At 41.8% G+C, this 22519-nt stretch overlaps 2 protein-coding genes and 2 long non-coding RNA genes across 11 annotated transcripts; 2 read left to right on the top strand and 2 right to left on the bottom strand.

Moving 5' to 3' along the window:
- Positions 1-183: 183 nt before the first annotated feature.
- Positions 184-12900, bottom strand: LOC111252077 (uncharacterized). 4 transcript variants are annotated; one of them, XM_022809468.2, is made up of 7 exons: positions 12761-12900; positions 4122-4853; positions 3584-3750; positions 2971-3136; positions 2692-2848; positions 1853-2391; positions 184-1530 (listed from the first exon to the last, which is right to left on the bottom strand). In XM_022809468.2, the coding sequence occupies exons 2-7, from the start codon at positions 4278-4280 to the stop codon at positions 1483-1485; spliced, it is 1236 nt and encodes a 411-aa protein (XP_022665203.1). In that variant the 5' UTR covers positions 4281-4853; positions 12761-12900; the 3' UTR covers positions 184-1482. The 4 variants fall into 4 exon arrangements, with proteins under 4 accessions (XP_022665203.1, XP_086846905.1, XP_022665208.1 ...); XM_086990779.1 differs by lacking the exon at positions 12761-12900 and adding an exon at positions 12504-12617; XM_022809473.2 differs by lacking the exon at positions 12761-12900 and adding an exon at positions 12240-12488.
- LOC147755148 (uncharacterized) lies at positions 8645-11922 on the top strand. The gene is made up of 2 exons (XR_015328909.1): positions 8645-9895; positions 10080-11922. It is a non-coding gene; the product is annotated as an uncharacterized LOC147755148 (long non-coding RNA).
- A 1643-nt stretch (positions 12901-14543) lies between the features above and the next one.
- On the bottom strand, positions 14544-15377 carry LOC147755147 (uncharacterized). Its single transcript, XR_015328907.1, has 2 exons — positions 15243-15377; positions 14544-14850 (listed from the first exon to the last, which is right to left on the bottom strand). It is a non-coding gene; the product is annotated as an uncharacterized LOC147755147 (long non-coding RNA).
- LOC111252078 (heterogeneous nuclear ribonucleoprotein A1-like 3) lies at positions 14836-22288 on the top strand. Of its 5 annotated transcripts, none has more exons than XM_086990780.1 (8): positions 14836-14983; positions 15815-15968; positions 19682-19768; positions 20048-20229; positions 20524-20742; positions 21034-21198; positions 21344-21471; positions 21824-22288. In XM_086990780.1, exons 2-8 carry the CDS (start codon positions 15945-15947, stop codon positions 22033-22035), a joined length of 1017 nt encoding a protein of 338 aa, XP_086846906.1. In that variant the 5' UTR covers positions 14836-14983; positions 15815-15944; the 3' UTR covers positions 22036-22288. The 5 variants fall into 5 exon arrangements, with proteins under 5 accessions (XP_086846906.1, XP_086846908.1, XP_022665209.1 ...); XM_086990782.1 differs by having other exon boundaries at positions 14842-14983; positions 15872-15968; XM_022809474.2 differs by having other exon boundaries at positions 14850-14987.
- Positions 22289-22519: the final 231 nt, after the last annotated feature.

The following is a 22519-nucleotide window of genomic DNA, read 5'->3' as shown; positions in this document are numbered from 1 at the left end:
TCGTAGCCTTAGCCATGAATTGCTTCAATCCACATATAATATAAGCGTTAGTACATATCTTTATATGAAAACAGACGTAAGGAATATCCTTAACAACATCATCCTACCAAATTAGGAATGAACGTCGAGACAAATACAATATATAGACAAATAAGGAACAATTTATATAATAAAAACAACGTATTTGCTTGACTGTTTATTAAATTTACGTACTTCTAGCTGCTGCTCTTCCTTTGTGTATTTCCGTTATGTACGCAATGTTGGCATTATTTGTCCCCTATTACTAGCTTCACTTTTTTAGGTTTGAAATTTCAAACTCGTTATCTTTTGTTACAGTACAATTGTTTTCGATGTCAAATGTGAGTGTGTATTTGTTTATGTTTTGACAGATGTGACGGTATTATGTAATCGCATTCAGGTAAATAACCTCTACATACAAATCTGGCAACTTCTGTCAACCGTCCCTATTCGATATCTTGGCCCCTTCCTTTCCCGCGTCCAAAATGTCGGTTCCATTCCGTTTTCAAAATTACCCAAATCGGCTTGTCAACGTACGTGAAACGAATCAACAATGACATCATTTTCGGTCCCTTAGTAATGTGGCACCCCCACTTTCAGTAGAGTATCTTCATCGCCTCCTAGCTTCGTTCTCGAAAGCAACTAATTTTATGTCTGTTACATCCCGCTTGTATGTTCAGTTCAACAATATATATTCGTTTGTAGAAAACAATAATGGAATATCTTCGTATCATCACCGTTTTTTCAGTATCAGCATTATCACTACCGCACATCGATCACTCACTCTGAACAACTGATCCTATAGGTGGTAGCTTCCACCCTCCTGCCTCCTTCCTTTTGCTACCCGTTTACAACCATTAATCCATATTCCACACACACACACACACACACGCTCGCACGCACACACACAGACGCACACATATATATATATATATATATATATATATATATATATATGGTTTATGATATATATTTAGACATACATCATAGATACCTTTTTTGTTTTGTTTTTTCTGCTATTTTCACACGCGATTTCGCCATCTCCGAAATTTCAGTCACGCATTTTTCCACATTGTCGTTATTAGTAATAATAGTCAGCGTAATTATTAGTATACTATTAGTGATCGGTTAACCCTTACAAGTTATGCCCCACGGCTGTTTTGGCTAAATCTCCATCCTCCCCTGAGGACTCATATAAACTAATCTAATCACATCATCATAATTAATTGCGCCCTTTTATTATCTACATAGTCGCCGCATCTCAGTTGATTCATATTGTTGTTTGCGTTGTCATCTTTCTATTGTTGCTATTTGGGTGTATTCGTCTGCTTATTTATTTGTATGTTAATGATTCTATCACGTATTTTTTAATCAAGGTACAATATCTGCGGATGGCCAAACCCCCGATCTTGCTGTTTTCGCCTTCTTATTTATTATCACGCTCATATCACGTACGTTGCTGGCTCAAAACTGGTTCGTGTACAACCGCGGTCGGGGCAAATCACCAAACACCTGTAACGTATTTAATAATAATTATAAATATGCTAGTTGACCAGGCGTCTGCCGTGTATTTTAAATGCTACTAATAAAAGAAGAATATTAATAGAAGAGAGCAAAGCGCATAATGGAATTTTTGCGTGTCAGCTAACTGACATTGTTAAATTGCAGGACTTAGAATCAGCACGACTTCCACTTGAGCCTCAATGCCCCATTCAAATTCAATATATTTCTCTGGATAAAAGTGCCAAACTTCAAAACAAGCAGTGAGGGCAGTATATTTTTGGAAAGTGCTTGGAAAGAATATATATTTCGTAAGTGTGTAAGCTAGACTTACCTTTGTGTGGTCGTCCACCATGCGATCAGAGATATCTCTCATAGAACGAGCGATATCCTCCAAACACTCAGGTCTCGCCAGACTCGGTTCCCGTGCGTCGAGTCCCTCTTCCTCGGGCCGTAAGCTTGCCCAGTTAGCTGCATCGACAGGAACCTGAATAGGTGCTGAAGCTGCGTATTGTGTTAAATCCATTGATGATCTTCGTGTCCTCTCCTGACTTAGAGCAGACACCACTTCATCGTCATCATCGAACTGTTCGTCACCGTCTCCCTCGGCACCCATTTCTCGAGCTTCCTCGGCTTGTTCGATTCCACCTTCACCATCTTCGTAAATGGCCTCATCGTTAAATTGCATCTCAAACACGTCATCATCAAACCCGGCTGTTCCCGTTATTCCTCCAGATCCGGATGATTCTCTATCCCGTAGGCCAAATCCGCCACTACGTTGCGAGGCCTTCGACTCCATCGACTCTGATCGTGCCACAGAGAAGCTGGAGCTTTTCGTTGTAGCTGTAGAAAACCGACGTTCTTCCGCAGTTTCTGCAGAACGATGCGATATTGTGGATAAATTTGTATTTTTGTAGACAAAAGACAAAAACGGCGATAATAGTAACAATACGAACAGTCAGAAAAGCCAAGCTCAATCAAATATTAATGCACGTATGTCCTTTCTTCTATGGTTGTATTAACATAACATAATTTTTGTAATTCTGATGTCTGTCAGAAGATAAAGCTGAAACTTGCATTTAGCCATGTACAATTGACATGGAACCTGTATACGGCACACTCAAGGTCCTAAGAGCAGCACTCAATCCGTCACTCATTCATTCACTCACTCACCCTGATACTCGATGATTTTAAGCAGCGTGTTGCACTGCAGGTCGCACTTAGACTTTAACTGCCTGAGCGAGTCAAGCGCTCGTCGATGCTCCTCTTCTATTTGATATTGCTTTTCTGCCATTACTTGCTTTACTACTTGCGACACCTTCGACCGAACCTATCAAAGCACACCAAGCATTAACGCCACTAACTCATTATTCTATAAGGTTGTCATGGGCAAGTTTTAAATTAACACTTTGATGCTGTACCAGACGCTACTAAAAATATGTAGTCACATACTCCCTCTATGTAGCCAGGTACGAGCGAATCTTCTTTATGCGGACCGTGTTCAGCATTTTCTTGAAGGCCAGCAAGCTGAGTGTGGGCGATGGTTGGGTCTACTAAAATTTGGAAGCACTCCGAGAAAGAAGGATGGCGCCGTAGATCTGATATCCATGTTTCATCGCTGAAGGTAAAAAATGTGTTATCTTCTTTAATTGAGTATCGTATACATAAGAAATGCTCATTCGTCGAAAATAAAAACCTTTGGTCTATCTAACTATACATGTGATACGTACAAAGTTCTTTTGTGTTATTGCTACAAATATTTATACCAACAGAGCTTTCTATAAATATAGTTAAGACGACAAAAGAAAGCGAATTTCTCCTTAAACTAATGAAGCTGTTATTGTATTTTTCCTAGCTAAATTAAACGGTTGATTTGACTTTGCAACTTGAAGAAATATTCAGATATGTGCAAATCCCATTCCGAAAGACAAACACCTCATTTGCTAGCTTTGAATGTTTTATGAGCTTTCATTTAGAAATTTCGAACATAATATTCTATGTCGATCAGTCCCCTAACGATTATAAATTTGAAAGCTGAAAAATACGCCGGTTTTGTAATACTTACCGCCTCAGGTTGTTTGATACAACAAGTGCTTGAGGTTGTTCCTGATGTGGCTCTTGTTGAGTTTCCTGTTGTTTTTGAGAGTCTGAGGCTAGAAACGAAAACACTGGCGTATTGCACGCAAAGCAATGACGTATCCCGTGCTTCTCACGAAGGAGCCACTCGTGTACCTGCAACGAAGCAGACGGAAAAAGGAAGGTCAATGCGTACAAAACTTGTTAAATATTCAAGCCTAAAGAATAAAAAAAAACTAGAAGCTTATGAATGCACAATTTCGTTGCGAATTCATGACATATCATAAGATCATAGTTTACGTTTGCAAGATATATCGCTGGTAACTGGCTGTCGATACTCAAACTGATACTTTACCTCAACAAGAGCTCGCTCATCGCATTTAATTTGAGTGCTGAAATTTGGTCTTGTGTGCTATATATTGTTTTTTGAGTCGACTTTTGTAAGCAATAGAGAGCTCGTGCGAAAGCTATGGATACAAAAATACTATGCTAGATATAATTAAATTCTAGTGCAAAGGAAAGCTCACCACGCGTTTTTGCGGTCTCTCGAGTAGGATAAGTTGACCGCCCAGCGCAGACCGCAAATGGTCGTCTTCAAAGCTGCTTGTGGCCGTAGAATCGCACCGAAGTTCAACATTGAGACAGCCACAGGAAAACAACATGACATCACCTGCCTTGGCCTCCATTTCTGATGGCAATGACAGTTCTGCCTTTCAACAGTGATTGAACTATTGCGTTTTGTGATCTGTTTCTAACTCGAGGTCGTGCTGGTTTGTATGCATAGTATTGGCGTCTTGGGTAATGCAACTGCTCAGGGCATGCAACGTCTCAGTAAGTTCGCGTCGCCTGCCTTTCTTGAAGTTGTTGGTCGCCTACGACGCCTATTGTTGCTTCAGTTATCCTTTACCATCTATTTTTGTCTCTGTTATCGATGTGTTATACACACGGCAGCAAGAAGAGTTAAGCTATTTTGTTAGCAAAACTCAGGTATTAATAATCTTTTCTTCGTGTTGCTGCTGATGAGGATGATGGTGGTAGGCGTCAGCCCGTCAGATTCACGCCTCTACATCGATGAGCATTTAACTAATGCTTGATACATATTTGTGTGCACGTAACCCAAGTAAATTGAAGCAAGTCACGGCCAGTACTTCTGTTCCAACTATGCTGGTAACGGCGTTCCCTCACCAGAGCTGAGGCCTGCGTTTTCGTCGTTTCTTCTCACGGTTACCTCCATTCAACATTATCGCCAATCACCAAAACTATAATACAGTTAACAGCAATAAGAAACTATTTGTAGATATAATGCGTATCACTAAGTTACTCGTATCATTTCACCAATTAACAATACAAACGAAGCCTATTTTGTTCTGCTTTATTGACAATTAGCGTTCTTAGTAATTTTACGGTTTTCCAAGACCAAGTAACGACGTAAAGAAGCGATGCGTTTTTAGCCAATTCATTCAGCACTGTGTTCGAAATTGTATATAAAGGCTCGTTAGGATAGGAAGGTAATCGGTGAGTATTTCTAGCCTTTAAAACCATAAGCATTATTTTTGTTCACTCACAGCTGTTACGAGTACCTTTGAAGTAGCAATATAATTTAGCAGTTCATGTTATCTTATGACGTACAGTAACTTCTATTAAAAAGCACAAACCATTTCAGCACGGGCTTTCAGGCAGTAGCGCCAAGTCTAACCGGAAAGGGACCGTTGCAGCGGCACTCTGTGTCGGCAGTCGTCCCGTGTCTGCCGGTCTATTACTATCGTTGCCTTTTTCGTTAGTTCGTTCATTCGTTTGTGTATATAGATAGATAGATAGATGTATCCGTGTTGTCTTTCTTGCTGCTACTGCTGTTTGGCCTTCTCTGTTACAGTATATGTCGTCGATTGGTCCGCGCGCCAGCCCAGCCGTACGCCACATCGCGCTATTCCACAGCTGTAGCATAGGGCAGCCACTCACGTTAGAGCTCTATCAACAAAGAGCCCAGCAGCATTTCATCGCCGTACGCACGTTCACCACGTGCGATGACTAGCTAACAATATCGACACAGCTATTGCTACAGAACTGTTACTGTTGTCGCTGTTATATGCATAGATATATACATGGGGCATACTGCTCCAGCGTTAGATCAGCTGAACCGTTCGCGGCTGTGATGGGGATCATTTACCATTGACAGGCAGCTCAGCATTCATCAGAACAACGAAGACGGACTAACGAATAGAAAAGTCACTCGTTGATCAATAGCAAAAGCCGTAACACAATTATCGATGGCCACTACGATCACGACGACAACGACAACAACGTAACGAAATTCCTATGTGTTACAACCATTGCTCCTTCAGTTTCACAGACATTTAAATCGAAGCAACAAAATGTAGATAGTTTACTTAGAGAAAATTACCGTCAGCGACATTGTCTTTACCGTGTCTGCTTAATACGTGGTTCCTACACATCATTTCAGACAATGAAGAAAGAGAAACCTATTCTTTGTCCCTGTATCCTCACTAGGTATTATGCTTACCTTGGAAAAATCTTTTTCTAAAAAGAAAAGTTACCAAATGATACGTTTCCATTTGTCTAAGGTCTGAATAATCGGCTTGACTAATTCAATAGACGCATAGCTAATACTCCAGAGAGCTGTTGTCGAATCTCCTTGGGATGAGATCTTGACAACATTACGCTTGTGCCAACCAGTTTAATTTGTTCCTTCATAAAACTAGCGACAACAAAAAAAAGGTTTACAAAAAAGAAAGCCAAATGATCAAACTGAGAGATCTCCAGCCGAGTGAGATCGGTGAATATCGTTTTTTTTAAGAACGTTTTATGGCCGTATGCCGGTTTCGTACAAATCTACACTTTCAGTTCATGACTTTTCGGCAATAATACCTAGAGTTAATGTTTGTTAGGACTTGTCTTGTACTTCCCTCTTATTACTAGCCTTTACTTCACTTTAGCAGAAAATGCAGGACGGAGAAAGACGGACTCAGTATTATGTCGACATATGTTAACGAGCAATTTCTGTCAGTGCCTCAAAAAGACGAAGGGGAGGAAAAAAGGATTCTGTTCGCACTTGCGTTAATACGACAAACGCACGCGGTAGTAAGCATCTGGTATTTTGAGGTACCGATACATGCTGTTTTCTACGTATAGTTCACTACGTATCGTCATATAGTTAAAGGCAAGCTTTCCAGTACTAACTGCCAATTATAGATAGCCAAAGCAGCTAGTATAATTTGCTGCTCATTGTCACAGACATCACTAGTCTGTCTGTTTGTTCCTGCCGCAGTGGTAGGTTGCCGCGCGTCGGCGTGATTGGACGCGTGAAAGAGAAGCTTCGAAGAAGGCGCCCAATAACACCACGAAACGACTGATCTCAAACTTGCCATTGGTCACATTGACCTTCCTAATAACAGCAGCGGTAACAAGAACAGTGTTCGCAGACACCATTATTTGGGTCCTCAGTTTTACATGTGCGTGCTGCTAGGGACAATATAAGCCAGCAACACCTCAGACAGATGTATTTTTTTTAGGTACATTATCTTAGAATAATAGGCCGGCCCCTTTGCTTGCAGTTCACTCTGGTCTTTTAGCCGAGAAAGGCTTAGCTACGTTTCTATTAAGCAAAATGCGCTTCACAGTTTCATACTGATTATAACTAATATTTTTCTAGAAATTGTCTTGCCGATATGTCAGTCAAATTGGAGTCAGACAAATCGAATTAGAAGAGACATCGTAGCCTTGTTAGGCTAGTTTTTCAATGCGCCGTTAAATGCTTTTGTCGCTGCTGTTCCTGGACGGATTTAAGTTGCGGGCGTTTCATGCAAATTCAATAGCAGACAACTAAAGCATTCACCACATTCACTTGCGCGAGTTATGTAAAGGCTAGCTGCGTAGATTTAACAGATGGTATATTGACACATATTAGTAGTAGGTTTCAATCAATGCAAAATTCAATGAAATGTCTATCAAATCTTGAAATAGCAGAAGGGTAACGTCGTCGCTCGTCAGTATTATGGGTCCGGCTTAGGTTCCATAGGAAACGAAAATCTCGGAGTCCAAGTTATAGAATACTTCAATACAACGATGAAAGTTGACGTTAGCTTCTACGAGACGTTGAACCGTTAAATTTAAAAAAAACACATACTTCTCACTTGAAAGTTATCGCATAGCTTAACATCTGAATAGCTAGACATGCGTAAAGCGCGAGATTTTTGGGAATGAGTTTATTTTCTTATTCAACGATCAATATATGGTGTTGTCCTAAGGTGGCTACAAGACTCCACTGATTATTATGGAGCATTTACATAACAGAGTAAAAAGGGAGCACAGATTTGTTTCATGCCTGAGTAATGAAAATCCGCGCACAACATCAGCATGCTTTGGTTTGTAGACTTACTTCTTTATAAAAGTTTGCTTGAGATGACGACTTAAATTACTCCTAACAACTTTATTTATACTTCATAGATTAGGCTCCAATATTTGGAGAGTACACGAGGAAACACTGACTTGAGCGCGTTAATCCATTGACGCTGGCATCTTAATGCTTACTAAATAAAAACTTTTATCTAGATATGAATCGAATTTCGTCTTTCATAACGCCAGATACATAAAGGTCTACGGGGACGTCCCAGTATGAATCCACAAATATATAAAAAAGAAAAAGCTAACAATACACTCGCACTAAATTTGTCACCCATTCCATAGATGAGTCCCATGCACGCTCGCTGGAACAATACATCTAGTTGGATTGTCTGCTTTAGGTCAAAGATGATTAATCTAGCGTTCGTTAGGAAACCAGCCGCCAACCGTAAAATAATTCACAAACTAGAGTTCACGAAAACTACGAGGTGTAAAGAACCAAAGCGGTACCTACTGTTCTGCGATTGGTAACAGCTTTTGACGAAGCCACTTGATTAACCAACTATTCCAAATCCATTTGCTCATCGGCTTTAAAGCAACGTATATAATATCTGCGTATTACATTTAACCACAACACGAAATGAGTTTCTATAACTTCGCTCGTTTTTCTCTCTGCCTCTAATAGCCCGAATAGTTGAGTGCTTTACACAGTGAACAAGATTCATGTGCTTATACTCAAAGGCGCAACAATAATAACAAAGCAGAAATAGGGCAGAAAAAGTTATTACTGGCGTGAACTTTATCTATTCGTTTTTCCCTTAATCTCCAAGCTTTTGCTTTATTTCTCGTTAACAGATGATGCATACGAGTGATAAAAATCACTATTAATGTATAATGTTATTGTTTCCGCGCATGTTTTCTACGTGGCTATGACAATGCGATGTGCGCCCATGAAAAGTTCCAAATCCAAGGCCTGGAGACCAAAAGACACTGCAGGAATTAACAGATATCGACGTGTCCCCTACCCGCCGTTCCAAAAGCTATTTATACGTAAATACATGATGCTAATCGCTTCAAATGCAGGCCGCCAGCATGCTCCTCAACGAAGCAATCTGAAGCGTACTAGGAGACGCACTGCAACGAACGGCACTATGGTATTGATCACCGACTCGAACACCGTGTTCAGTGGCTAGTTACGGTTAGGTACCATTATTGTTGCCAGTAATAGTGGCAGTTCAATAACATTACAATCCGTGATCGATAAGTGCTTATTACTTAAGACAAGTCTGTGCATAATACTTAAAACGAAATATTGTCAATCAGACCAGATACATGTCTGTGTCATAGAAAAATTCCCGCGCATAGATATTCAGCGTCGAACTGTTGAATCGAAAGCAGGCATTGAAAATCGTCAAGATGGTATATAGAGGGCCCGTGTAAATCGGGTGAATAGTATATATCGCTCTGGATACGTTGTTGTAGTAACCATGGACATGATTATAAATATCACTGACTCAAATGGCCGGCCTTGGCTAAAAGGGCAATATATGAGGGGGTAATAAGGAACTACGAAAGTAGTAACTCTGCCGTCTAACATGTCTGTATATAGAGCACACTTTGTTTGTAAACAGGATCTGCAGCGGCGATCATCGTCTGCAAAATATAAGCTAGTCCTAGTAGATAAATGTGGTAGAGCTCTTATGCCGTTTCTACGTAACGCGTCGTTAGATGCCGCCAACACGTACTCCAGGTGGCTTTCCAGTCCCATCGGACAAACGTGCTCGTTTAGCAGCGGACAAGATCAAGACACACATCTCTGCTTCCTCCATGCTAATAGTTGAAATTAAAAATTTCAGGTACACCGAAAGTTTAAAGCGTTTCTTACGATATTTTGCAAAGTGACGGAAACCAACAGCTAGACACGCCTGCCTATTACGATCCGGTTAGTATGTTCTCGCTCTAAGAGCGATACTTTAAACCTATCCAGTTCATCGAAACTCCTACAGAAAAGTTGGTTATAGATTATCTCAACGACCTTGCTGGAGACGGGTGCTTCTAATGCTTCTAACTCTAATGCTGTATGTGAATGTACTGAAAAACAAGTTGTTAGGCCTTTTTTTTTACAGCGTTGGCTACCATAACCGCATTTCCGGTTTCGTCTTCAATGCGCTTGGCTTATCGGAACCACCGAGGCACTCTCCTCACGTGAACACCATCCCCTTCGTTTTTGAGATATGTATCGGGGGCGCGTCAAATAATGTCACCACAAAATGTCGAATTTTGAGACGACTTCCCAAGTAAACTATTGTCACCTGTGTACTACTCTGCGTCATCTTAACGAATAACCCCAATTTCCTGAGTGGCAGCCGGCTAAAATAGTTACCGGCAATAAAAAAGAAAAACGAAATAAAAGATGCTAGAGCTATTTCCTTACACGGCCCGGTTATTTGCTCGAATCTTACCATACATTTTTTTTGCGACTTTTTGCCAGTACGTTGACCAACCAGAAGAATAGGGGGTGGCTAAGTTGCATTGAACCTTTTTCCGCGAAGCTTTGTCGAACGCCGCAGATTATGGAGAGTGCGCGCCTTTGGCTTTGTACTACCTTCTTGATGTTAGCACTTAAAATCCACGTGCAGTGAAGGTTGTCCGGGGAACTCATGCTGTTCAAGTAGCAGAAGACTTTGTAATTCCAAAACAATTTTAAGGCGCTGTACCGATAATTTCCGACACACTTTTTCTCTTTCTTGCGATGCTTTTACCACACTTTTATCATACTTTATCAGGCATGCGATTGCTCGAAGCAGAATAGGTGCTCACTTTAGGTAATCGCTATCCGGTCCTGGAGTATCAACGTTTTTGAGGTATAAAGCTGCTAAACTGACCTGTCCGAACGCGAAGGTTTTTTCACGCACAACATAAAACTTTCTGTGTTATTTTCTCTAAATGCTTCGCGCGACTTAAGATGTAGTACAGATTTGACGATGCGAAATAAACAACGTCAAATAAAAGTCACTCATGTGACTTTTTGCATAATAATGATAAAAATCATTATCATCGTAGTACTAGCTATTGCGAGATACGACAAAAACGATCACTTATAACCAGCTAATTTATCTAAGTTTTCTTGTCACTAGGATATGGTAACAGCAGCAGCCGTACCACGGGCGCGAGTGAATGGCACAAGGGCGGATAACTCGGACAAAATGAGTAGGCGGGTTGATTGACACGCCTTAGTGCCTTTTTGCTTGCTAAGAATAATCGTTAGCAAAAGAAACAATAAACTCAACATAATAGTCATAACACTGAGTTCTACAGCAGTACACGGACACGGTTCGTAATAGCGATTGTTCATCACACGGCCGACGGGCCTGACGATACACTTTGACTTACGTACTCGTCTGGAGCCGTTAAACTGAATACAATTGAAAAAAAAATCAGCCAGTTATACTACAGAGCAACTGTTCGCAGTGTATCATCAGCAGCAGCAGCTCTGCATAACAAATCAAAGCATACAAATACTAACATAGTGAGTGTACGTTCCAGCTGATATCGAATGCTCCCGTCGGTAGTAGCGGTGATGGTACTGTGGCCACTTGTATCGCTGCAAGTCCTCGCTGACAATGTTCATATAATAATAACAACAATGCTATTTATAATATGCATACAGAAACAATCGTTGATGCTGCTATTACTCTCATTGTTGCTGGGTGCCATTCTAACTATACGATTATCATACCTACACAGGCTAAGTCACTCACGCAGAGCGCCACAGTCCAGCCAAACGTATCGCTTGTCGAGGCGTCGCTAATCACGTCTACTGACGGACGGACGGATTGTTGGTGTCCTTCCGCGTAACAGCAACAACATCAGCTACGGTCACAGTGCTAATCGAAATAAACTTCTACCTACTACTCCTATGATTGTTGCCATAATTCGGAAAATAAAATTCAAGCTTATTTACAAGAGGCCACTGAGTGCTTTGTTGCTGCTGTTGCTGCTGCTGCTGCTGCTGCTGCTGCTGCTGCTGTTATCATCATCATCAGCAGCAGGGTCATCTTTCAAATTGGCTATCGTATCAGTTATCGTTTTTGTTGTTGTTGATAATGCTGGTGCTGATAGTGTACTACAACAAATATACGCTGATTCTAAAAACCACTTTGCGGAACTCGCAGCAGCAGCAGCAGCAGCAGCAGCAGCAGTGGCGACTGGGCCAGCGGTATCGTTGGCGTCGAGTAGAACCAAGCTATCCAAGCCAGCAATGCTGCTATAGCTGAACTACTTACTATAACGACCACTTGCTGCCGTTTCACTTCTAGCATTACGACTACGACCGCTGTAATAGTTAATAACACTTTTGGTATAGCTGCGCTAGCACTTCAGTTATATACAATCAATCAGACTCGTTTCTCAACTTATACTCAGCACTTTTGAAAATGAACAGAGTTAATGGCAGTTTGGCTGTTACAGCTTCTAGTCATTCTAACTACGGCTCGTGTAGCAAAAACTGGTAGTCGACAATGAATACTATATGAAACAACTCAACGAACGGCCTTTCATTGACGACGACGACGACGACGACGACAACAACAACAACAACAACAAAATCAGAAACGAAAAGCGCACAACATCTCTCCAACTCATCATCGTTGACTTTTTGCACCGCCACCACCATCATCATCATCGTCGTCGTCGTCGTCGTCGTCGTCATCACCATCATCGACGGTGGTGGCGGCGGCGGCGGCGGCAGCAGCAGCAGCATCAAGCTACCACCCTACCACGACCATCCATAGTAACAACAACATACCTGCTTTCCTTTGCTTTGCTGCCTCCCTTCTGTCTGCCACCTCTACGACTACTGCTACCACTACTAGAAGCAGCGGCGACTGCAGAGATTACGCTACAACTATAGCGCTGACAACAGTAGCTATAGTTTGCTGCTGCTGCTACTGCTGCTGCTGCTGCTGCTGCTGCTGCTGCTGCTGCTGTTGCTGCTGCTGATTCGTTTAGTTGATCGTCGCCCGCATAACACCACGTAAAAACAGCAGCAGCAGCAGCTGCTATGGCAGCAGCTTTTGCACTAGTTGCAGCACAACTACCGTACCACAGCTATCGCACACGGTTCGCTAGTAGTGGTAATAATAGCGGCAGCTATCCACAGCAATTAGTAGACAAATAACCAGCGCAGCGCACCACTGTTGGCGATACCAACACCATCGACTGTACCCGTCGTCGTCGTCATCATCACTATTACCACCACCATACAGCGTAGCGCAGCGCCCCGCCAACGGCACAGCCACTGAGCTAAAGTGTACTTTCCACCAGCAGCAGCAGCAGCAGTTCTACTATCAATCACAACAAAAACAATACCAACGGCATCAACCGCGGCAGCAGAAGCAGCAGCGGCAGCACTTTTACCTATATTACCGTCGCCGCTACAAGCAGCACAGCACCAACCAGCCGCGCATTTACTGCACAGTATCGCCCTTCTACGGCAGCAGCGGGAACAACAATAATCATCGACTAGCAGCCAGCTCACAGACGACCGGTCGATGAACGAATAGCCGCATTCGCGCGACATCAACAACAGCAGCAGCACGATACAGACAGACAGCAACGGTCGCAGCATCAACAACATCCTTCGCGTATCGACGGATGTGAGGGCCGATACAGGGACAACACTCAATAGACGCATTATCGAACTGCCAGGTCTAAGCCCCGCACAAAAAAGCCTGCCCGGAGGATGTCCGGCCGACACGACAAAGATCACCTAGACGTTTAGAATAAAAAGAGACCCACCACCCAAATGAAGACACACAGAAAGCTTAATTTAGTGCGGTGATACATGGCAGCAGAAGCGCTAACGGAAGACCCTCGACAAGAAAGGGAAGGAAGGATATCGACAACGCGTTCTTGTTTCAACCCGGAGAAGGGCGAGAGGGGAGACGGTTGATGGGGCGTGCGTCTAGCTGGATATGTGCGTCAGATAGACCGATCACTGCCGCAGTAACGTATTGTAGCGTAGCTTTCTTACGCTAATAGAACGGCAACAAACCTATGTTAATACGGTTTCATTTAATCTGCCTGGCTTGGAACGGGAAGATGAGAGCGGGGCGAGGTTCTACAGAAAGATAGACTACGTGGGGCCTCACACGAGATTAGTCGATGTAACAGAAACAACACAGCATAGGGCAGATCTAAACATCCTACAGAGTTATCTATAACCGAAATTTAAAAATGAAGGTTCGATAAAGAATGCAAAAAAAAAAGACATAATAATCAACTAATAGGCGAAAATCAGCGAAATTCAGTAGGTAAGTTAAGACATATGTTTTCCGAAGTTACGTAATGATTACAGGACACTAATATTCAGATAATAATGATAATTATAAAAAGAGTATGGCTTTCACTTACTCATAAATTCCTTTTCCAGTCTGCGTCAAGCAAAAAAATTCACTTTGACCAACAATTTCTTCATCACTACACTTAATACGTTGTGATTATACTACTATTATTATTATTATTATTATTGAGGTTTTCATTAATAAATTATTCAACTTATTAACATCTGAGCATCTGCTTGCAAGTGCTTATGAAAGTCGGACAGATGAGAGCTATACGATTTATTTTATATATTTTATGTTACGATTGACAGAACTGTCATGGAATCGACTGAGAATAGAATGTCTGCTTTCAAAATTTGCCGCGTGATGTGTGTCTTATGTCGAACTGCCGTTCACCAGCCATCGACCCAATCAGCCAACCAGTCAATTAGTTTCGTTCCTCTCCGTCTCCTCCCTGTACGCCGTTGGCCGCTAAAGCTTCTAGTTGCAGCGGCGATTTGACGTCGTCTCCTGCCGTTGCTTTGCTTGACTCGTCTGTGTCCTTGTTGGCGGTCTGAAGTGAGCGGTGAGCGGAATTGTGGCACACGCAGCAGCAGCAGCAGCAACAGCAGCAACGAGTCGAGAAGTTGATCCCGGGCGAGGTAGGCGCGACGGCGCACGGCCACACAGACATACGCAACCAAAAGGCAGGTAGACGGTGTTATCATCATCCTTACACTTATCAATATTACTAGTATATATTGAATATGTGCATACCGATAAACGTAGGAGCAGACGTTCATTAAGAAACGGAAAAACAGCACACATGCGATAGCATAGTTAGTTCACGTAAGCCATACAGACACACCACCTATCGACCTCCATACATTAACCAATTTATACGTATTATTACTATTACTGTTGTTATAACGATAGTGATGAAAGGCGCACACACGCTGCATTTACCCCATCGCATAGTAGCCTCGTAATATTCTCTAGATACAGTTGAGCTCGTAGTCGTCCTATCGGCGCGACGTTAATGGCGGAATCGTCGCTGCTGTTGGGAGACGCCATTCGAAGTTCATGTTGGGCTTTGTGGGCTGACTGACGGAGTGACTAAGTGGCTAAAACGATTGCTAGTACCTACCTGTTTGTTAATCTCGTTATTGCTGATGATAGCAGCGGCAGTGGAACACGTCGTGAAAGTGAAAATCATTTCGGTTTGTGGTGCTTTCGATTGTGCTTCTTCTGTGCTGCAATGATCTCTAAAGCCATCGAACCTTAGCCAAGAATCGTGAAATGAGGATTTATTACTGAAATCCTTTAATGAATGATAATCAGCCGCTCAGTTAAACCAGGCAGCCGCACGGAATTTTTTAATTTTTTGGCGTGTTGATTAATACGTTCGCCTGGACACAGGCTTAGCGCATTCACACTGCGTTTCACACCTTACATGATTTGTTATTCAATATGCAAAGCATTTCTAAATATGATATAGTCTTTTATTATTAATATTGCCATTTTGTGTTTTATCGCAGATAATCGCGTTTCCCAAATCGTCTCAAGGTTTGGCATTTCTCGACATTTCTCTATAGATTCGGTGTCGATTCGTAAACTGTTACTCGCCGGGTCCAATTACGCTCCACTCGGCCGAACAACAAATCAACAATGAAGGGTGAAAACGGCGACTCGGTAAGTCTAAATTAATTGTGTTCTTCATGTTTTGTCGCAACAGCTATGAATAAAACTATAAATGATAGATTATGATGCACGCATACATCCTCTGTTAGTAGAAGTCTGTGCTTATTGAAAGATTTGTAAGTATCAACGTGCGCCTCGACATGTGCGTGAAAATGGAACTTCTAAGTAGACATAAGTACAAAGGTAAAAAAATCACAGTACGTAAGTGTTTATTACGTGAGAAGCATGTTATTATTGGATGAAGTCAAAACCTCAAAACAGCACGCATCTCCAAACAAAAATAAGGCGCCCTCTATCTCTTAACATTTTAATATAGCCAGTGCTAAAAGCGCAAACTTACATATCACGTAAGCGTTATTTCAGTCTTCACGCGCAGTGTAGAGGCTGCGACATTTAAAGGCGGGAACAGAATCGCCTTTGACGCAGCAGAGTACTACAAAAGAAATGTAAATTCTCAATACCGCTCAGCGTAGCGGCCTTGTTTTTAGGCCTGTATATAGCGTTGTTATTTTTTTTATTAAGGTTATGAAACGCGGGATGTTGTTGAATGTGCAAAATAGAACAGCATAATAAGTACGTATTAATGGAAAAGGCGCTGAGCGTTGGTAGAAACTGCCACGATCTCTATCTGCAACGGGCAAAGCGTACACAATAATTCTGTCTCTCGCTGAGAGAGAGGGGATGCAAGGTAACTGGGGGACTGATTTTCGATCAGTCACTCAAGGTCCTCCAGCAACAACAGGACTGCAGCAATCGATTCATTGATTTCAACTGTAGCTAGAGATCAAATTCCTGGGAGGGGCAAGCAATGGTACGAAAAAAGCCGTTAATGCTTTACTGGATACCGCACAGCTAAGGTTTTTTATTGAATCTTTGTGCTGAATAATTGTATTTTCCTTTCCTATACTGCCAGCAGCCAACGCAATTAATGCAGGGGTCAGTTAACTCTATCAGTAATTTTTTCTTTGGCGATGAAATTAGTGAAAGTCTTTAGTAAGTTTGAACTTTACGGATCCAAAATATCCTCTGTTGCAAAATACTGTGAAATCATTATGCATAGCCAACAGAAATGAGTGTCTCAATGATACAGACAAATGCATTGAGACACTCATTTCTGTTGGCTATTGGTCTGCTATATATATATATATATATATATATATATATATATATATATATATATATATATATATAACAGACTAGCTTCTATACCTGTTGATTGAATCTTAGAAAGTCTATTACAGAGTTGATTGTGAGTCATTTCTAGAGAAATTAGCAAATTTTTAGTTGCAATTGTAAAGGAACTTTAACCTCTGCCGACATGAAAGGATGCATGCGCCAGCATATCGCGGCACCATATCAGAGATAGCTTTGCTTGATCATTCGAAAATTGAGTATATACACCATATGGCCTTGCATTTGATTCAGCGCTAAAGATTTCGTACTATGAAACTTTTATTAGTTGGTTTGTTGTTTAGGGTAGTCTACGTAGCTTGATTGCGTGAGGATCTTAAGCATTATCGAATCAGTTGACCACTGCAAGGTGTGGGTATAAAAGCTGTTATTAGTTAACAGCCTACGCCTACCAGCCACTCTTTTTCACTGAGTTGAGTGTTTGTGCATATTGAAGGTTATAAATTCGTTTATGGTTGCCGCATCGGCCGCGTAAACAATAAGTTTAGACTATTTGTTTGCTGTGTGCTAAACTGTTCTTAAGCGTTATAATAGCTTTTAATATTGTCCCAAAAGCTGGGGCGTCTCCTTGCAGTTGTTGTTAGTGAACAGGTAGCACTGGTCATGTCGTTACGGTAGCACCAAAAAAAAATTTAGTAACGTGGTAGCGTCTTTCCGGTGTCTATATAGTAGAGGCAGCAGATCCTGAACGGAATAAAGCTAATGGTAGCTGGGAAAATAAATTGCCGTATAATATCCCTGCACGTGTTTTGATTGGCATCGTTGTATAGGCAAAGAGACACAGGTGTCTCTTTTTTAGGAATTCAGGTTTTAGGATTGTCCAAATCCAAGCCGGCACATGCAATAGCTGAGAGATAAAGACACAAAGTCGGGGGTTGACAACCATTCTTAGTATTCGCATGCAATTCTTAGCCTGCGGAAGGAACACGCTCCGTTGTAAAATACAAACGACGGCATACGGTAGTGTTCACTCAATGGTTGTGGCAAAAGAAGCCAACCTGCCTCGCCTGTATACATTGCGTGAGCGTATACCTATAAGTAATACTTTTGATGGACTCTGGCAACAATGGTCAGAGTACTGCCGCCAGCTGTTAGTCTCAGATAAATCCAGCTTTGTGACGAAGGATGAAAACCGAATAGGCTTTGGTCCTCCATAGCCGCCGTCCTCATCTTCTATAGCGCACCGCCATCATCACGATGATCGTTATAGGCATGCTCACGCACTTTTGTGTGACGAGAGCTTCTCCTGTTGCTGCCGCATTGCAATCCATGGGTTCTATCCGACCGACTTTCCGTGTCATTGGTAACTGTGTGATGATTGGGCACCATGACAATAGTAATAGAATTCGCGGCCGCCACCATTGTATTGCTTGAGCGGGCTCAGCCGCAGTAGTGAAAGTGAATGGTTATGTGTTACGTAGCTGGGTCAGTAGCTCACTGAGCTGAGATAAATTGGTCGTAATAACACTGAAATATAGTTATACCGCTAACGAAATTAATCCAGAAGATAATCCTTGAAACTGATATCTGTTAGAAGCCCGTAAAATGATTGTTGTAATCATTGCGATATATACATATATGAGGCGAGTTTTCTGTGTTTTCATTTCATAGCCGGAAAACGGAACAAGATATGCTCTGAAAAGAATTATTACTCTAAAAAGCGAAAAGTGCAACATACCTGGGACAAGAACACCACATATATATTCTATAATACTATCTTATAATGCTATATGCTTAATATATGTGTGAGATACAATGGCAACAACAATAAATACTGTAGTTATTTAGATCGTTTCAGTATCAGAGTACCCTGTTGTGTGCTTATAATATAGCATTATAAAAATTGTTTTAGAGTGGCCTTATTAGTCAAATGCGCATTTAATTGCATTAATCTCCATATCTGCTGCTATATTGATAAATGTATGATGAGGCTTCTTGTCTTGCCTATATATATGTATATATTAGTATAAAACCTTGTATGATTAGTACGTTCCTCTTATTAATCGAAACGAACAAGCTCATTGGTTTCCATGAACTTCTTACAGCAATCCAACATTGATTTGCCGACTAAGTACTTCAAACTACATATTTAAGCAGTACGATAGACATATGGCTGGGTTTTACTAAACACTATGCACCTATGAGGAAAGTTGAGCTGTCTTTGAGTACTGCACGTTGAAAATACCGTTGGTCTTGAGAGTTCTTCTAATTGTTAGGATTTCCGCTATCAATTGCCAACTATTGATGTCCAGCAGTTAACACTCGGCCCTGCATTAATGTTGTATTTGCTATAGCATTATGACCCCTGAGTAGCGGAAACGCCACAGAAGCTACTAATTGTATGACACGACTGGTCCCTATCGCATTGCAAGCTATGGCTAAAGAACGTTGGTAAAAAAATATGCTCTTACTGTTATGTCCTATTTACTAACATGTACTAAAAAGGTTTCATTAAAATTCTATCCAGATATGACCTTACGCGGCATTGCGATTTCTCCCTTCTTTTGTTTCAGAATGGAACCTCCTCCACGGAACCGGAGTATATGCGGAAGTTATTTATCGGCGGCCTAGACTATAAGACCACCGAGAAGACATTAAAGGTAGGGAACATTAACGGAGGGCTCTTGAATTATTATTCGTATTACTTTCATTTTTAAGCATGTCTTCCGGTATTCTAATATGTTGCGCTTTTATTCAAATGAGATTCATCATTCGAGAACGCATGTTGTAACTACTTTTAATAAAGTAGCCACAGCATGCGTTTTTTGTACAGTAATATGCATCTCTAGTGGAACGGATTACATACATTTACAAGTTTCCGCTTCTAGGGTTCATGTAGTTACAGCTAACTCTTCCTTTTTCCTCACTTTTTTTTTCAGGAATACTATGCTCGTTGGGGCGAAATCTTGGACTGTGTCGTGATGACGGACCCATATTCGAAGCGATCGAGAGGTTTTGGGTTCGTAACGTATGCGGACTCACACATGGTGGATGATGCTATGGCAGAGAGGCCTCATAATATCGATGAGCGCACCGTTGAACCAAAGAGGGCCATTCCTAGGTAAAAACAGTCTGCGAAAACTACTCTGCCTTCGATTGTTGCGTTAATAAAGCCAAGACCGATGGATATAAGCTAACGACTACAAAAATTAATTTGTTTCTCAGTGAAACAGAAGATAAGAACTATTGCGGTTTTTGCCATTTTAAACAAATCGATACTTTATCCAGTTGTCAAATGTCTCGTGTTGTCTGACGACAACAAGTTTTATAATACTAGCAGCTGGCGTTGGCACCGTTTAATCGGAATAAGTTACTTTCCGGGATCGTCCCGCTAACAATCTTTTGTTCGTGGCAGGGAACAATCGGCGGGAGATACGAATATGTCTGTGAAAAAACTGTTCGTTGGAGGACTTTCGACAGAAACAGAGACAGATGACCTTCGCGCCTATTTTAGCAAATATGGGGCCATCGAAGAGGTGATCATCGCAACAGAACGTGATACGGGTCGTAAAAGAGGCTTTGGTTTCGTGACGTTCGATGACTACGATGCTGTCGACAAGGTCGTTCTGCAAAGGTAAGAAAATCTATTTATGCATACCAACTTAACATTTCTTACACCGTTTGTACGCATGTGGTAAGTTAGATAACCCTCTGTTCGTTGATGTTTTGCGGCAGATACATGCTATACTCTCTTATTGTAAACTGATGGGCAATGCTATCTTTACAGTAGGGTTCTGAACAAACGTTAATGTACGATTTATGTTTGTTCGTCATTAGTTATTAATCTGCATTATGTGCTTGTTAGTTATATATCTAAAACTGCCTGCTACTATATTTGATGGTTTACGTTGAATCATTCCAATAGGCATCATATGATTAAGGGTAAACGGACGGAGGTGAAGAAGGCTTTGAGTAAAGTTGAAATGGAGAAGGCCAAGAGAAAGGATGCCTTTATGGGACCGCCTTCCCACTCCCATCATGGAGGTCATGGGATGGGGCCTCATCGCGGAGGCCCTGGTGGTCCTCGAGGGTAAGCTTCTTCTTTACAGAGATAAAGTCGCAGTTTGCGCAAACTGAAATATTACATACGCATGCCTGCTTTACTCTACATAGTCTCTACATAACTGTAAAACTAATTGATACCAACGTTGCAACGCATTAACGTTTATTTTTAGAGGTTACGGTTCCCGCGGATACGGTGGAGGTTCCTCGGAGTGGTCTGGCTATGGCGGTTGGCAGCAACCTCAAGGGGGGCATGGAGGTGCCAGTGCGTATCCTGGCTATTCCACTGATGCCTATTCAGGTAAAACTGCCACTAGAAATGCTAACTCACGGCATTCTTTAGTAAAAGTATGTAAAAAAAAAAAACGGGTGAAAGACGTTACCAAAAAAAGTGTGCCCGCTGTAAGATCACGAGTACAGGCATCACATTGACGTTTATGACGTTGACCTTTGTGAACACTTGTGAACCTGTTATGTGAACACTTGGTATAAGTGTTCACATAACAAGTAGCATTGGGCAATCTTTATAGTTACTATAGCAGAAATGGCTAATATCTGAAGTACATATTCGCTTTGTATGAATAATAGATTTTTGTCAATGTACGTATGCACTGGTGGTGACTTCGGCCTTTGATGTGGCTAAATATCTTCAGGTTGGGGCAGCAGCGGAGTCGGCGGCTCATATTCCGGTGGGGGTTACAGTACCGGCTACCATCCAGGCTACGGGTATCCGGACGCTCAGGGTGGTTCCGGTGCTCCGGGACCTTACCGCGGTGGAGGCTATGGTGCCAGTGCCCGTTCAGGTGCCCAGCCCTACGGCGGTGAGTACGCAACGCGCTCCGTTTCAGCTAGAAGTCAGTATTAGATGCCGAACAACGTTGCCGTCAATAGTAACAGCAAAAACAACCGCAGCCGCATTGAAAGCAGCAGCAGCAGGAAGCCACACATCGGCACCAAAATCGACCGATCCACCAGTTAGCACTGTCGACCGATCTATAGTACCATACCTGTCGTGATGCTGACTTTCTATAGATACGACACACAGACCAACAGAAACACACGGGCACACACATATATATGTATACTGATATATATATATATATAAAGCAATTCACGGACATACACGTTACTTTCGTTTCACTACTTTATTGAAGTAGATTTTGTCAAAGATGTTGACGAGTGGTCTGCTCAAGCGGAGGCGATCCGTCTAATATAAAACTTGACATAAAGAAAAAGAAAAACAGCCGACCAAGATCGAACGGCCTGTTTTAGTTTACGGAGTTATTACCGACACGATATATAATACGGAGAAACGTAACCTCTAGCAGGTGGTAGCGCTCTGCGCTGCA

This window comes from Varroa destructor, unplaced genomic scaffold, assembly GCF_002443255.2.
Source record: "Varroa destructor unplaced genomic scaffold, Vdes_3.0 BEIS01000005.1, whole genome shotgun sequence".
NCBI lineage: Eukaryota > Metazoa > Arthropoda > Arachnida > Mesostigmata > Varroidae > Varroa > Varroa destructor.
This window is presented reverse-complemented; position numbering and strand designations above follow the sequence as displayed.